General features: G+C 46.8%; 1 protein-coding gene across 1 annotated transcript in view; it reads left to right on the top strand.

The window, feature by feature from the left end:
• fras1 (Fraser extracellular matrix complex subunit 1) overlaps positions 1-13,693 on the top strand; it is a 153,320-nt gene that overhangs the window by 117,648 nt on the left and 21,979 nt on the right. The window contains exons 36-47 of the mRNA XM_076271191.1: positions 2,663-2,794; positions 3,394-3,522; positions 4,405-4,652; positions 5,287-5,438; positions 7,124-7,286; positions 7,435-7,567; positions 8,285-8,472; positions 9,248-9,404; positions 10,895-11,158; positions 12,064-12,252; positions 12,659-12,778; positions 13,344-13,523. Coding sequence (XP_076127306.1) covers positions 2,663-2,794; positions 3,394-3,522; positions 4,405-4,652; positions 5,287-5,438; positions 7,124-7,286; positions 7,435-7,567; positions 8,285-8,472; positions 9,248-9,404; positions 10,895-11,158; positions 12,064-12,252; positions 12,659-12,778; positions 13,344-13,523 — 2,055 coding nt within the window. The remainder of the gene's footprint in view (positions 1-2,662; positions 2,795-3,393; positions 3,523-4,404; positions 4,653-5,286; positions 5,439-7,123; positions 7,287-7,434; positions 7,568-8,284; positions 8,473-9,247; positions 9,405-10,894; positions 11,159-12,063; positions 12,253-12,658; positions 12,779-13,343; positions 13,524-13,693) is intronic.

The raw sequence follows: 13,693 nt of genomic DNA, 5'->3' as shown, positions 1-13,693 counted from the left end.
TGCTCCATCACGCCATCCTGCGCCTGTTATTTATGGCCCAATCCGAGTGCCGGTATGATTCCCCCCACCCCCCACCGCCTTCGTGAGCTCCGATGCTGGCCGCAGCTGTAATGGGACACTCTATATCCTCCCCACTGGAAGGATGCGGCCATGGATCATCCTGAACCGCAGCTATGAATCACAGGCCCACCATACCCTCATATGCGCTGTCATATTCAGCTTCGCCAGGCAACGCCTCCCACTCTCTAAAGAAAGTTTCAGCCAAGGAGCCCTCTGTGTCCCAAGCTGACTTCCATGCATGTTTCTTTTGAAGAGCCTCTCTAGAACAACAAATGTGTAAATATCAACGATAAAAGGGGTACAATATTCACAGGGTTCTATTCCATTATTTATCAAAATGTAATGTTGTTTATTCTCAAATAGATGTAAGGCAATTTTATTAAGCCATTATTTAACCCATTTACTCCTAAAATGCCTGCTAAAAACGCCTATAGAATCCTATGGCATTCTAGACTAAATAACCTTATTTCCTGAGGGTTTTCTGAAAACATACTAAAAATTGTCAACGTCTACCAAAATGTAATATCTAAGCCTCTGTAGCACCTAGAAACATGAAATAAAAAGCATGCTGCGCTACGCAGCATCCAGCGGGAGGGTCAATGTTGCGCTACGCAGCATCCAGCGGGAGGGTCAATGTTGCGTCATGCAGCATCCAGCGCAAATGGGTTAATGATATAAAAGGTTGTTGTGATGAATACGAGGGAGACTCAGATGCGGAGAATACTTTTTATAGGCAAAGGGCAAATCCAGTGGCAAAATCCAGTAACACAATCCAGGTCATACACAATTTCACAGGTAAAGGGCTAACAATCCAATAAACACAAGTCCAAGAGTTGGGGTCAGAAGGTACAGTCCAGATCATACACGGTTTCACAGGTAAGGCAAATAATCCAAAATCGCAGGTCCAAGAATCGTAGTCGGGGTACGGAACAAGGTCAAAGAACAATAAAGTCACAAATCTCGCAATACTGCTATATACACACGGCTTAGTAAGTTCCAAGAGAAACAGTACCTCACGCTGAGGCAAGGGAGACAGAGTCATTTTAAAGCCAGTGGCTAATTAGTTGATAGACTGCAGGTGGTTAGAACTCCGGCGAAGCGGAGCAGGACTGGAGTGGGCGTGGTCACCGCAGCCGACGGGACAGAGAGGGCTGCGCAGGCTGAACCGGCGTTACAGTTGTTCATTCTCAAATAGATTCAAGCATTTTAATTATTGCCTTGCAATGGCCAAGAGAAGAAAAAACGAGGCCTGTGTGTGTGTTTGTGTGCGTGTGTGCGCGTGCGTGTGTGCGTATGTGCGTATGTGTGTGTGTATGTTTATGCGATTCCGTTCTCCCTGGCATATGGTACATGTTCTCCTGTCGTGCAGGATGGAATAGCTTCTGCTTGCGTAACGTGTGTGCGTATGTGTGTGTGTGTGTGTAGGTTAGGCCTGCCGTCTGTGACAGCATGTAATGATACTGCACAGGCCCCTTGCCTTTGATCTCCATCTCGGACCCCCGGGTGCTAAATTTAACCCCAGCTGCTGCTGCTGCTGTTGCTGCTGTTGCTAGTGGAGCTGGAAGCGGAAAGAGGGAGTCCCGTCTGTCGCTGGAGCTCTCTCAGAAACTCTCGGAGCGTCGGCATTCCGGAGTGTTCTCTCGTTTTCCCGGAGAAGCCCAGGATACGTATCCCCCCAACGCAGGTCCCCATCAATGATGCATAAGAGCGTAGAGTGCACACGGGATCACGCTGAGCTTTAGATAAACACGTAGGGCCCCCATGCCAGGCCCTTACATGGTCCAACAGAGAGAGACAGAGAGAGAGAGAGAGAGCATGTAGAGAGGGATAGTTCCTTTTAATCTATCCATCTACTACTCCCACGTCTCTGTTTCTGTCCTCTTGTTCACTCACTCACTGCTCTCTCTCTCTCTCTCTCTCTCTCTCTCTCTCTCTCTCTCTCTCTCTCTCTCTCTCTATCTTTCTCTCATTTCGTACATACATCCAACTCTCTGCCCCATCTTCTCTTCTTCCCTGGGGTGTGTCTGTTTTCATCCACAGCGGTGGCCCCATCTGAGATGTTTTCTGTGGGAGAAGTTCTGTTTTCATTTCTCTCTCTCTTCTCTCATGAAAACATCCATGTCAGTCACCACAGAACTTTATAAAGCCTTTATAAAGCCTCTCTCAGCTTGGAAGCCATGTGATCTTCTCTCTTGTCGCCAGTGAAAGATATCTTTAATGTGCCTATTTATAGACTTTCTTCTGACAGTTTCCTTTCACTATCCATTAGGGTGACTGTTTTTCATCACTGTTTTTTTTCATCAGCATGTTTCATGTTGGCTGTTTGATATTAATTAGTTGATACAGCCTAGAGTTTACTTTCATCACTTTTCTCGTTAATGTTTGAAAGCTCTGTGTATAATATTTGAAATATACCTTGTTTCTCTTTGTTAATGTTAGTGCTTCAGTAATTGTGTATAGCATAGGAATGGCAGTATAAGAGCATACTGTATGTGTTCAGATGTATGGGGCTGTGAGTCCATGCATAAGCAGAGCATATGTGACAGTGTGTGTCTGAGAATGTACTAGTGAGTGGCCCTGATTTGTGGAACTGTGTGTTTAGTGTCTGATGGGGAGCACACCACCCCTGAGATGGACTTTGCCATCCTGCTCGTGGCCAACCACCAGCAGCCGCCCGTCTTCCAGATCCTGGACCCCGTGCTGGAGGTCACCCTGGGAGGCAGAGCACCAGTCGGTACGAGATCCACTGAACTACCACACACACACACACACACACACACACACACACTCATTTGTGCACATATACACACGCTCATATTCTACATGTGTACACACACACACACACACACACACACACACACACACACACACACACACACACACACACACACATATATATATACATATATACACACACACACACACACACACTCACACACACACATGCTCTCATTCCACACATTTACATGTTGCCCGAGGGAAATGGTATCAAGGGATTTAACAGTATGGAACTGAAGCTTTTAGAAGATATGAGGCGTGAAACGTGTTCTGCCCATGTATATTATGGTCTATTTTTCCCCTCAGGATGGTTATGTTAATGGAAACATTACTGGGTGTATTTGTAATGGCATAAAGTTGAAAGATCCTGAGTCCTGGCTGAAATAGAACATGAACGCTCTGTGGATGATAATATTGTCAGGGGGTACACGCAAGAAGATTGTAGAGATGATATATAATGTATTGCATGGGTGTCTGTGTACTTACATGATGTGTGTGTGTCTGGCTGTTTCTGTGTGTGTCTGCATGTGTGTGTGTGTGTGTGTGTGTGTGCAGGAGGACAGCAGCTGGCGGTTACGGATGCGGACACGGCTCCGGATGAGCTGGAGTTTGAGCTGGTGGAGCCCCCAGTGCACGGCACCCTCCTCAGGGTGGACTTCACCTCTCAGGCACCCATGAACACCGGTGAGAAACGCACACCAACCGTGCTCCACTGTCATCAGAGAGACAAACATCAACATACAATGTCATCAATACACAGTAAACTATAGGCACACTTAATTAATTTAGCTGTGAGAGTGAAAAAGGACATAGATTTAAAGGAACCGTATGTAAGAAATTAAATTCAATTAATCATAAAATGGCCCTGATTTGTCACTAGACATTAGGAAATCATGCTAATTTCAAATACTTATATCACTGACAACAGTAGTCCAGCCAGGATATCGTCATTTAAAAAAGTGAAGTTGCAGCCCTCTGATGTTGATGTTTACATATTTGTGTTTTAGCCTGATCCGCCACCCTCCACCTATCTAGTAATCACAAAGTCAGTAGTGTTTCGGCATTTGGGTTGCCAGCTCTGCTCTAGTTACCACATCTGCGGTGTACACCGCTCTACAGTATTTTGAAAGTGATTGTAGTACCAGTTTTGGCCAAAATCCTACATACGGTTCCTTTAAGCAATAACTCCCAAGAGGCTATTGGTTCCAGTGATTTTTAGAACAGCAAAGGGGCATTGTTAGGCACGACGGTCAACACGAAGGATTGCATTGACTTACAACAGCATCGAACACGGTTCAGCCAATCATAATCATGGACCGGAACTATCCGTTTTAGAAATGCACCTAACTAAATACACACTCAGCTACAGTGTACTACATGATGTGCCATGATAGAAAATACTTGACAAATGGCTTGATTATTTAATGTCAAAAAGGATGTGGCATGGTGTAGTGTGACGTGATGTGGCATCGTGAGAGATGATATGACAGACATATGACATGATATGACAAGCTTGGTGTGAGATGCTGCTGACACGGTGAGATGTGTAATTGGTCTTTTGTGCAGGTGACACCTTCACCTTCAGCGACATCACCCGCAACGTCCTGCAGTACGAGCACACGGGCCGGACGGCCGAGGACGACGCCATGACCTTCTCGGTGACTGACGGCATCTCCATGGCGACGGCCACCGTGCTGGTGTCGGTGTCGGCGGTGGGTGGCGATGGGCCAAGGAGGGATCCCAAAGCTCAACTGGCCATGGAGGTGTCGGAGAAGAGCAGCACGGTCATCACGCGCTCCCACCTGGCCTATAAGGTGAGGAGCGGCGGCAGTGGACAGTCCATGGAGTCAGATGGAGTCAGGAAATACTTAAAAAACGAGTCTGCACACTTCTCGAGTCTTCTTTCTTGTGTTTTCATGACAAAATAAAACACAAGAAAGAAAAGAATCGAGAAGTCTCGAGACTCCTTTTTGAAGTAGTTTTTGACAGATTTTTATTACACCTGTAATAAATTTATACACCTGGGGTGTGCACAATGACCTCTTCTAACTGTCAGACGGAGTCAGACCATCATACCAGAGTCATGGCAATGTTGAAAGAGAATGAGAAAAAAACGTGTGAAAAGCGGTGCACGGTCTACAGGCAGACTGTGGAGAAATTTGACAATATCAGCTTATACTGTAGCCGTCTGTGATGGATGATGTTTGTTATTTTCTCATACTTTTGAAATATATATTTTTAAAGGGCACTATAACTCACTGAGACCACATAAATATTAATTGACATATGAAAGTTATTGCAGTTTTCTACCTGGGTTTCAGCATATGTTCAAGTGTTTTTCTATCATCATAATGCTGTATTATTCTGTAGTGTTGATCCATGTGTTTTTTTTGAAGCATTGCAATATTTGATTCTCACTGTTCATCTGTGTCGTCGTGCCGTTTCCAGGACGATAGCTCCCCGGATGAGAAGATCCGTATCCAGCTGGTGTCGGTACCCATGTACGGCATCCTCACCCGCAGCAGTGCGGCGTCCGACCCCGAGGAGCTGAGCGAGTACTCCTCCTTCACCATGGAGGACGTCAACCGCCGTCGCATACGGTGAGGGCAGAGCCACTGGCCACTGGGAGATTGGTCATTAAGCTTCACTTCGCTATTCCATCCAGGCTACTGGCCACTGGGAGATATGATCATTAAGCTTCACTTCGCTATTCCATCCAGGCTACTGGCCACTGGGAGATATGGTCATAAAGCTTCACTTCGCTATTCCATCCAGACTACTGGCCACTGGGAGATATGGTCATAAAGCTTCACTTCGCTATTCCATCCAGGCTACTGGCCACTGGGAGATATGGTCATAAAGCTTCACTTCGCTATTCCATCCAGGCTACTGGCCACTGGGAGATATGGTCATAAAGCTTCACTTCGCTATTCCATCCAGGCTACTAGCCACTGGGAGATATGATCATAAAGCTTCACTTCGCTATTCCATCCAGGCTACTAGCCACTGTGAGATATGGTCATTAAGCTTCACTTCGCTATTCCATCCAGGCTACTGGTTGGGTCGCGTTGAAGTAAAAAAGCTTGAAAGCACTGAAAATATTGCACTCTTTGAACTCAAGCCAGCAGTATTTGCCATAAATGAGTCTGTGTTTATTATTTTTTTCCTGACGAACACAGCACATTAAAAAAATATCGTAACGGCATATATTACTTTTTTTGCTCTAAAGCCGGACACAACCCATTACTGTAAACATAAAAACTCTCATTCTTTTAATTATTGATAATATTTTCGCCACTCGCTGATTTTATTACATTCCCATGTGAAGTCAATTGAGAGCGAGTCTGACTGACTCCGGGTTAACCGACTCATTCCCATAAAGCGCGGTTGATTTGCTTTAAGCCCATCAGGCTGAATGATAGCGGCGCAGCCTCTGCGGCGTCATTGAGAACATGAGCAGTTAGCCAGGGCAAAGGGCTCATTTCATAACGCAGGCTTTGCATCAACACTGCATTATCTCCCGCGGCTTAATCTTCCCTCGCATACACAGAGGATGATCTAACAGAGATGTATTATGTATGCCGTTTACTGAAGATTGTTTAAGTGCTGCTGTTTGTGGTTGTGTGTGTGTGTGTGCGTGTGTGTGTGTGTGTGTGTGTGTGTGTGTGTGAATGTGTGTGTGTGTGTGTGTGTGTGTTGTAGAGTTATCAAATCTTAATTTGAGTAAGTGCCTCAGCGGACTTATAATTGATGTACTCAGCATTAGGAGAGAGTTATGTGAGTGAAGCTAATGTGCATTTGTGTACTGTGTGTTTTTTTCTCTTCCTTTTCTTTCATTTGTTTGTTTGTTTGTGTGTTTGTTGTGTTCTTCCATCTCATTCCTCTCCAATGACTCCCTCTACTCTCTCTTCTTCTATCTCCTGCTTGCTTTCTCTTTCCACCATTCTAAAAATCCTTCCACCTTTTCATCTCTGTTTCTCTCTCACTTCTCATTCTCTATTTCAATGAATGTCCCCTTCTATTCTCCATCTCCTCCTTCTTTATCCCTTGATCTATCTCTCTCTTCATCCCTTGATCTATCTCTCTCTTCATCCCTTGCTCTATCTCTCTCTTCATCCTTTGCTCTATCTCTCTCTTTATCCTTTGCTCTATCTCTCTCTTTATCCTTTGCTCTATCTCTCTCTTTATCCCTCCCTTTCTCTCTCTCTCTCTCTCTCTCTCTCTCTCTCTCTCTCTCTCTCTCTCTCTCTCTCTCTTTCTAACTCCATCTCTTTGATCTCCACAGCTACATCACGTCCTTTGAGACAGGGAATCAGCCCGTCACTGACATCTTCCATTTCATCGTATACGACGGCGAAAACAATCGCCTTGACAACCAGATGTGCACCATCACCATCACGTCAGTGCAGAGGCAGCCGCCCGTGGTCACCGTGCACAGCGGCATCAAGGTGACACAAGCACAACGCGACACGAAACCAGCAAACAAATCAAATCAGAACACTGCAAACAAGCTCAGCTTCCCAAATCTCGTCACTCCTTTCCAGCCACGGTGGGCAAAAAACAATTTTTTGTTTCTTCTGTGTGACTTTCCCTTAGGTCCAGGAAGGGGGCAGGGTCCAGCTGTCAGCCAATCACATCATCGCCTCTGACCCGGACACGCCCAAAAAGAACCTCCTGGTGTGGCTGGTCAGTCCCCCGAAGTACGGCTTCATTGAGAACACAAAGAGAGGTATGGCACCATTATCCACTTATCACACAAGCAGTAGCTCATTCTACACTGCATCTCCCATCTCCTAGTGCACTATATTGATTTGAGGCGGTTACATGACCTTGGGCAAGACAGATTTCCTCTACGTGTGTGTGTTTGTGTGCATTTGTGTGTGTGTGTTTCAGTGTGTGCGTGTGTGTAGTTCAGTGTGTATGTTTGTGTGTGTGTGTGTGTGTGTGTGTCTGTGTGTGTGAGTGTGTCGGTGAAGCTGTGTTTGTGTGTGTATGCGTGTGTGTAGTTAAGTTTGTGTAGTCCAGAGTGTATGTTTGTGTGTGTGTGTGTGTGTGTGTGTGTGTGTGTGTGTGTGTGTGTGTGTGTGTGTGTGTGTGTGTGTGCGTGTGTGTGTGTGTGTGCGGAGGCAGATAAGATAAGATCTGTCTCTCTGCAGGTGTCTCCTCACTATGTGATCAGTGTAACTGCACTGAACCTACTACTCTGGTAAACTCTTACCAGGCGCCTGTCATTAAGCAATCAGTGACCTGACCACCCTCTCTCAGAGTGCTGCTGGCCAGCTGCCAGGAATGACTCTTTTAAAAGTACCATGAAAAGAAGCACACTGTCAGGAGGTTCAAAAAAGATTTTGCAAATCACAGCTCTCATCTTCAGTTAGATGAAAGATGTAGCGTTGGCTGATGCCATGGCTGACTGTTCTGATCTCTGGTTCTTCTCACCTGTCAGCGGGAGCGTCCGGCGGTGCCCAGGTCATCAGCTCCGAAGTGCCCTTCTCCATAGAGGACCTGAACGCAGACCACATCTTCTACGTGCAGAACGTGCGGCAGGCCAACGTCCATCAGGACATCTTCAGCTTCTACATTAGTGACGGCTCCAGCCAGACCGAGGCCTTTGTCGTCAACATCGACATCCAGGTGTGTGTGTGTGTGTGTTTGTGTGTGCGTGTGTGTGTGGAGGGCAAATTGACTGACCAGTTTGCAAGTGATGAGCTGTATATGGGCCTGTGTGTGTGTATGTGTATGTGTGTGTGTGTGTGTGTGTGTGTGTGTGTGTGTGTGTGTGTGTGTGTGTGTGTGTCTATGTCAGTGTGTCAGTATTCTAAGATACCTTTTTTTTGCCGAATTCTGAAGGCAGCGTACTCGCATCACCTAACATGTGCATGCCGTCTTCCAAGCACAGATTCTTTAGAACTGTTTCAATTCCCACTGATTAAGCCAACTGTCAGTATTGTGGTAGCATCATTATTATGTTGCCATCATGCTAGGCTGTCTGAAACAAAGTTCAAAGTTGCTACCTTGATGCCTGCTATGGCAAGTGACTCGTTAAGACAGACTCGTTAGACAGTTAAAGGCATCAGCGATGCAGCTTGCAGCTGCTTTCCGTTTCGGACAGACCCTGTGTGCTTCTTGTTTGCTTATTTCCATTTGCTTATTTGGCGTGCCTAACTCGAGCTAAAAATGCAAAAAAAAACTCAACTGAATTTCCCAAGGCAGCCAACTATTGTGCCTCTGATGACAGCTTAGTGAAAAATGAATCAGGCGGCAGTGGCGCTCTGAATTTAATTACTTGTCTGTTATTGACTTATTGGTCGAGTGCTCTCACTGTCGCCTGGGTAATTGAGTGGTGAGTATACACTCCCCATGCTGAATGCATCCTATTGAGGCTCTGTGTTTCATATTGTCCGTTTAGCAAAGTAAGGAGGACAAAGTTCCCGTGGTGTCGGTGAACAGCATCCAGGTGGAGGAGAACTCAGGCGTGGTCATCACCAACTCCTCCCTGCACGTGCTGGACCTGGACACCCCTGAGAATGAGATCATCCTCACCATCACCAAAAAGCCTACTTATGGTAAGGGCCTTCACCCCGTTCACCTTTGGCTTCCATCTCTGCCCCCCCTCCCTGTTTATTTATCTCTCACACACACACACTCACTCACTAATTTTCTCACCTTCTTCCTATGTGACACCCCCACCTCTCCCTCTTTCTTTGCTTCTCTCTTACACACACACACACACACACACACACACACACACACACACACACACACACACACACACACACTTATTTTCTGACTTTTTGACTTTCTCTCTCTCTCCCTCATGCTTGCTTGCACTCACTGCCTCTTCCCCTGTCTTTCACTTGTCATAGACAGACTCCCCCCCCCGTACCTCTCCCTCTCCGTCTCCTCCCATCATGCTCTCTTTTCTTCCTCCACTCCAGTCTGTCCGTCTCCATCCCTCGCTCCCTCCTTCCCTCCCCTCTCGTGCTCCATGGCGTGGTCGTTGACAGTCCATCAGTCAGGGGTGTTCAGCTCAGCCTGCGCTGGCGTTGGCGGTAGGAGCAGTAGGCACTCAGGCCTTGAGTCGGCTTCCCATCTCCCTCTGACTGATGGCTCTGTCACCATGGCCCCTCACCATTTAGCAGGCATCTGCCCCCTTATAAGCCTCATCAAAAAATGTGTGTGTGTGAGAAAGAGAGAGAGTTTGTGTGTGTGTGTGTGTGTGTGTGTGTGTGTGTGTGTGTGTGTGAGAAAGAGAGAGAGTTTGTGTGTGTGTGTGTGTGTGTGTGTGTGATAAAGAGAGAGAGTTTGTGTGTGTGTGTGTGTGTGTGTGTGTGTGTGTGAGAAAGAGAGAGTTTGTGTGTGTGTGTGTGTGTGTGTGTGTGTGAGAAAGAGAGAGAGTTTGTGTGTGTGTGTGTGTGTGCGTGTGTGCGCATATGTGTGTGTGCGTGCGTATATATGTGTGTGCATGGTTTTGGTGGGCGGGGGATATGCACGGCCGAAACAGCCGCATCACTCTGGTGCTTTATGATGGGGTGACAGGCGGGCTTTACGGGCCGAGGGCTTCGCAGTTCGCGGAGGCTTTATCATTTGCGGCCAGCTGAGGTATGGACCGGGGTGCGTGACAGACGAGCAATGGGCCGCAGCGGGCTGGGAGGAGGACCGGGGACGGCAGGCAGAGCGCAGCCCGGTCCGTTACTCGGCCAGGAAATGACCCTGTCAGCTGGACGTGGGTCGGCCCGCATGGAGGCGGCTTTATTGAAAATTGTGTTTGGGGGCAGATATGTGGATGTGTCTGACTTTATAGGCTTTGTGTTTACTGCTTGGACTCCTTTGTGTGTGTGTGTGTGTGTGTGTGTGTGTGTGTGTGTATGTGTGTCAAACTGGCCAGGTGGTGGGATGTGTGTTTGCCTGTGTGTATGCATTTTCATGTATGTGTGTGTAGGTGTGTGTGTCTCTGTCAAACTACAGTAGAAGCTGGCTTGCAGGTGATGGTCTGGCACCTGGCCATGTCAGCATGTCATTATTTTCTTCTCTGTATTTTTACTCCCTCCCCCAGGTAAGCTGCGACGACGCCAGTTCTACTCTCAGCCCCTGGACAGCGGCCGTGTGCTGAGTCAGGGCTCCACCTTCACCTACCAGGACGTGCTGGACGAGCTGCTGGTCTACACTCCCGACGGCCTGGGCATGCGCACCGACGAGGTGCACTTCTCCGTCACCGACGGCGTGAACACGGAGTCCGGCCGCCTGGAGTTCAACATGGACGTGCAGAAGAGCGAGACGCCCCGGGTGACCATTAACCGGGGCCTGCAGATTGCAGCAGGTGAGGGTTACACCTGCACAGGCTTTGGAACATACAGTAGAGATACACTCTGCCCCTTCTCTCTGTATGTTAAGACATATTGTCAAAATATACTGTCTCTATTTCTCTGTACATTTTAAAACAATCTAAGCAAGAAAACTCCAAACAAATAACATTTTTATTTAAACATGACTAGCATTTGGTGGTGAATTGCAGAGCCACGCACACATTAGCCACTCAACTGAAAAAGGGTTCACCATGACATAGCTACAGCATGACCTAGCTCCTACACAGAACCATTAAAAGGCCATAGGATATGTGGAAACACCACTGTGGTCTGCACTAAGTAAAGTATTGTCCACGTCTGCAGTATGTACAAAGCTTGTTGAGTCAGACAGACAGATGTCCTCTATATTCTGTCTTTCTACTCACATGGAGTCAGACAGACAGATGTCCTCCATTTCCTGTCTTTCTACTCACTCGGCTCCTTCTCCTCTATGTGCCGTCACCTGTATGTGTTAGGCTGTCTATCTCAATCTCTGAGCCTCACTCAAGATTAGTTATTTTGGTTACACTTTACTTGACAGTATCGACATAAGAGTGACATGACACTGTCATGAACGTGTCATAAACAAGTCATAAACATTTCTGACATTCGGTTTTTGTCAGAACAAGTTAGCGTTAGGGTTAGGATTAGGGTTAGGGTTAGAGGTTAGGGTTAGGGTTCATGTGTTCATGACAGTGTCATGTCACTGTTATGTCGATACTGTCAAGTAAAGTGTTACCGTTATTTTAATATTTTTAATTGTACAATAAAATATCAACTATAAACTATCGAAAGCCCTGAGGTTATACTTGTGTAATGCACACTGGTTTTCATCCTGAAAGTCAAGTAGGAAGATATACTGTCATCTCTCTCTCTCCAGGTGCCTCTTCAAAAATCACCGAGCAGCATCTGAAGGGCACGGATGTGGACTCGGACAACGTGAAGCTGCGCTTTACCCTCACCAAAGACCCCACCGTGGGCAAACTCCAGCTGGCCAAGGCCAGGAGCAAGGCCCTGCTGTCTGCCCGCGGAGCCGTCAAAAGTTTCACCCAAGAGGACATCAACAAAGGTAGAGCACTACCACATGGGATGCTCCACACACACACACACACACACACACACACACACACACACACACACACACACACACACACACACACACACAATCACACACAGACACACACAATCACACAGACACACACACACACAGTCTGGGCTTCAGCTTTCAGAGATGAAACCCACCTCTCTTCCCTGCTGTTTGCTGTATTCTCATGGCTCATGGCATAATCTCTGAAAATGACATGAAGTTACCCTTCAAATTTGCAAATAGAAACAAAAACAGAAGTAATAAATAAATAAATGAATGAATAAATACATCAATTATTCCTTTAAAGGAGATGCCTTTTGACACCTCTCTCTCTCTCTCTCTCTCTCTCTCTCTCTCTCTCTCTGACTCTCTCTTTCCTGTCTTGAAGGTTTTGTGGAGTACATCCACGAGAAGGGCGAGGGTGGAGGCAGCTTCTCCTTCAAGTTTAACCTACAGGACCCAGAGGGCAACAAGCTGATTGACCAGTCCTTCTTCATCAGTGTGTTAGGTAGGTACCAGGGGATCTGGACTGCGTCCTCCACCCGTCAGTCGCTTCAGTCAATCAGTCAGTCAGTCACATCACACTGGGCTTGGATGAGACAGAGCCACAGAGTTTTTCATGCAGTGGAGGGAGGGAGGGAGGGGTGCTATAGATTTACTGTCCACATCAAAACGAGGTGCCATGATTTTGTCTTACAGAAATCCATTCGTTTGGATTAAGTCTGGGATGTCTCTATGTTTGTTTTATGAGGCATTTTGGCTTGGCCTGCTCGTTTTTGTATTATTATCATTATTATTATTATTATTATTATTATTCTGACAACCTGTGAAGTCAGAAAATTAGTTTATATTAAATTGATTTATTTTAAGTTGTGTTAAAAATATTTTAATCTGTGTTTTCTGGCAAGACATTTATATTTTAATTGGTGAATTGAGCAGTTGTTATTGAACCAAGTTCCACCCAAAACTCTCTTTCTCTCTCGTCTCTCCCTCTCTCTCTTTCACTTTCACGTCTCTCTGTCACTCCGTCTGTCATTCTTTCCCTCTTGTCGGTCCTCTCGCCCACTCCCCAGAGGATCGCCTTCCACCCTCGGTGACCGTGAACAAGGGTCTGGTGCTGGACGAGAACTCGGTGAAGAAGCTGACCACACAGCAGCTGTCTGCCTCCGACCAGGACAGCGAGCCGAGCGAGCTCATCTACCGCCTGACCAAACAGCCACAGCTGGGACACCTGGAGCACGTCACCTCTCCCGGTACCTGCCTTTATTATCTCTCTCTCTCCCTCTCTTTCTCTCTCTCTCCTCTCTCTCTCTCTCTCCCTCTCTCTCCTCTCTCTCTCTCTCTCTCTGTCCTCCACTGCCTCTACCTCTTCCTGTGGTTTTGCATCTGTCCACCCCCACTCCACAGTGACCCATTTTCCACG

This window comes from Alosa pseudoharengus, unplaced genomic scaffold, assembly GCF_046254945.1.
Source record: "Alosa pseudoharengus isolate Yale_2024_CS ecotype anadromous, Long Island Sound unplaced genomic scaffold, YU_APseudo_1.1 YU_APseudo_1.1_scf_6, whole genome shotgun sequence".
Lineage (NCBI taxonomy): Eukaryota > Metazoa > Chordata > Actinopteri > Clupeiformes > Clupeidae > Alosa > Alosa pseudoharengus.
Note: the sequence above shows the minus strand (reverse complement) of the source record. Positions and strands in the feature narration are given on the sequence as shown.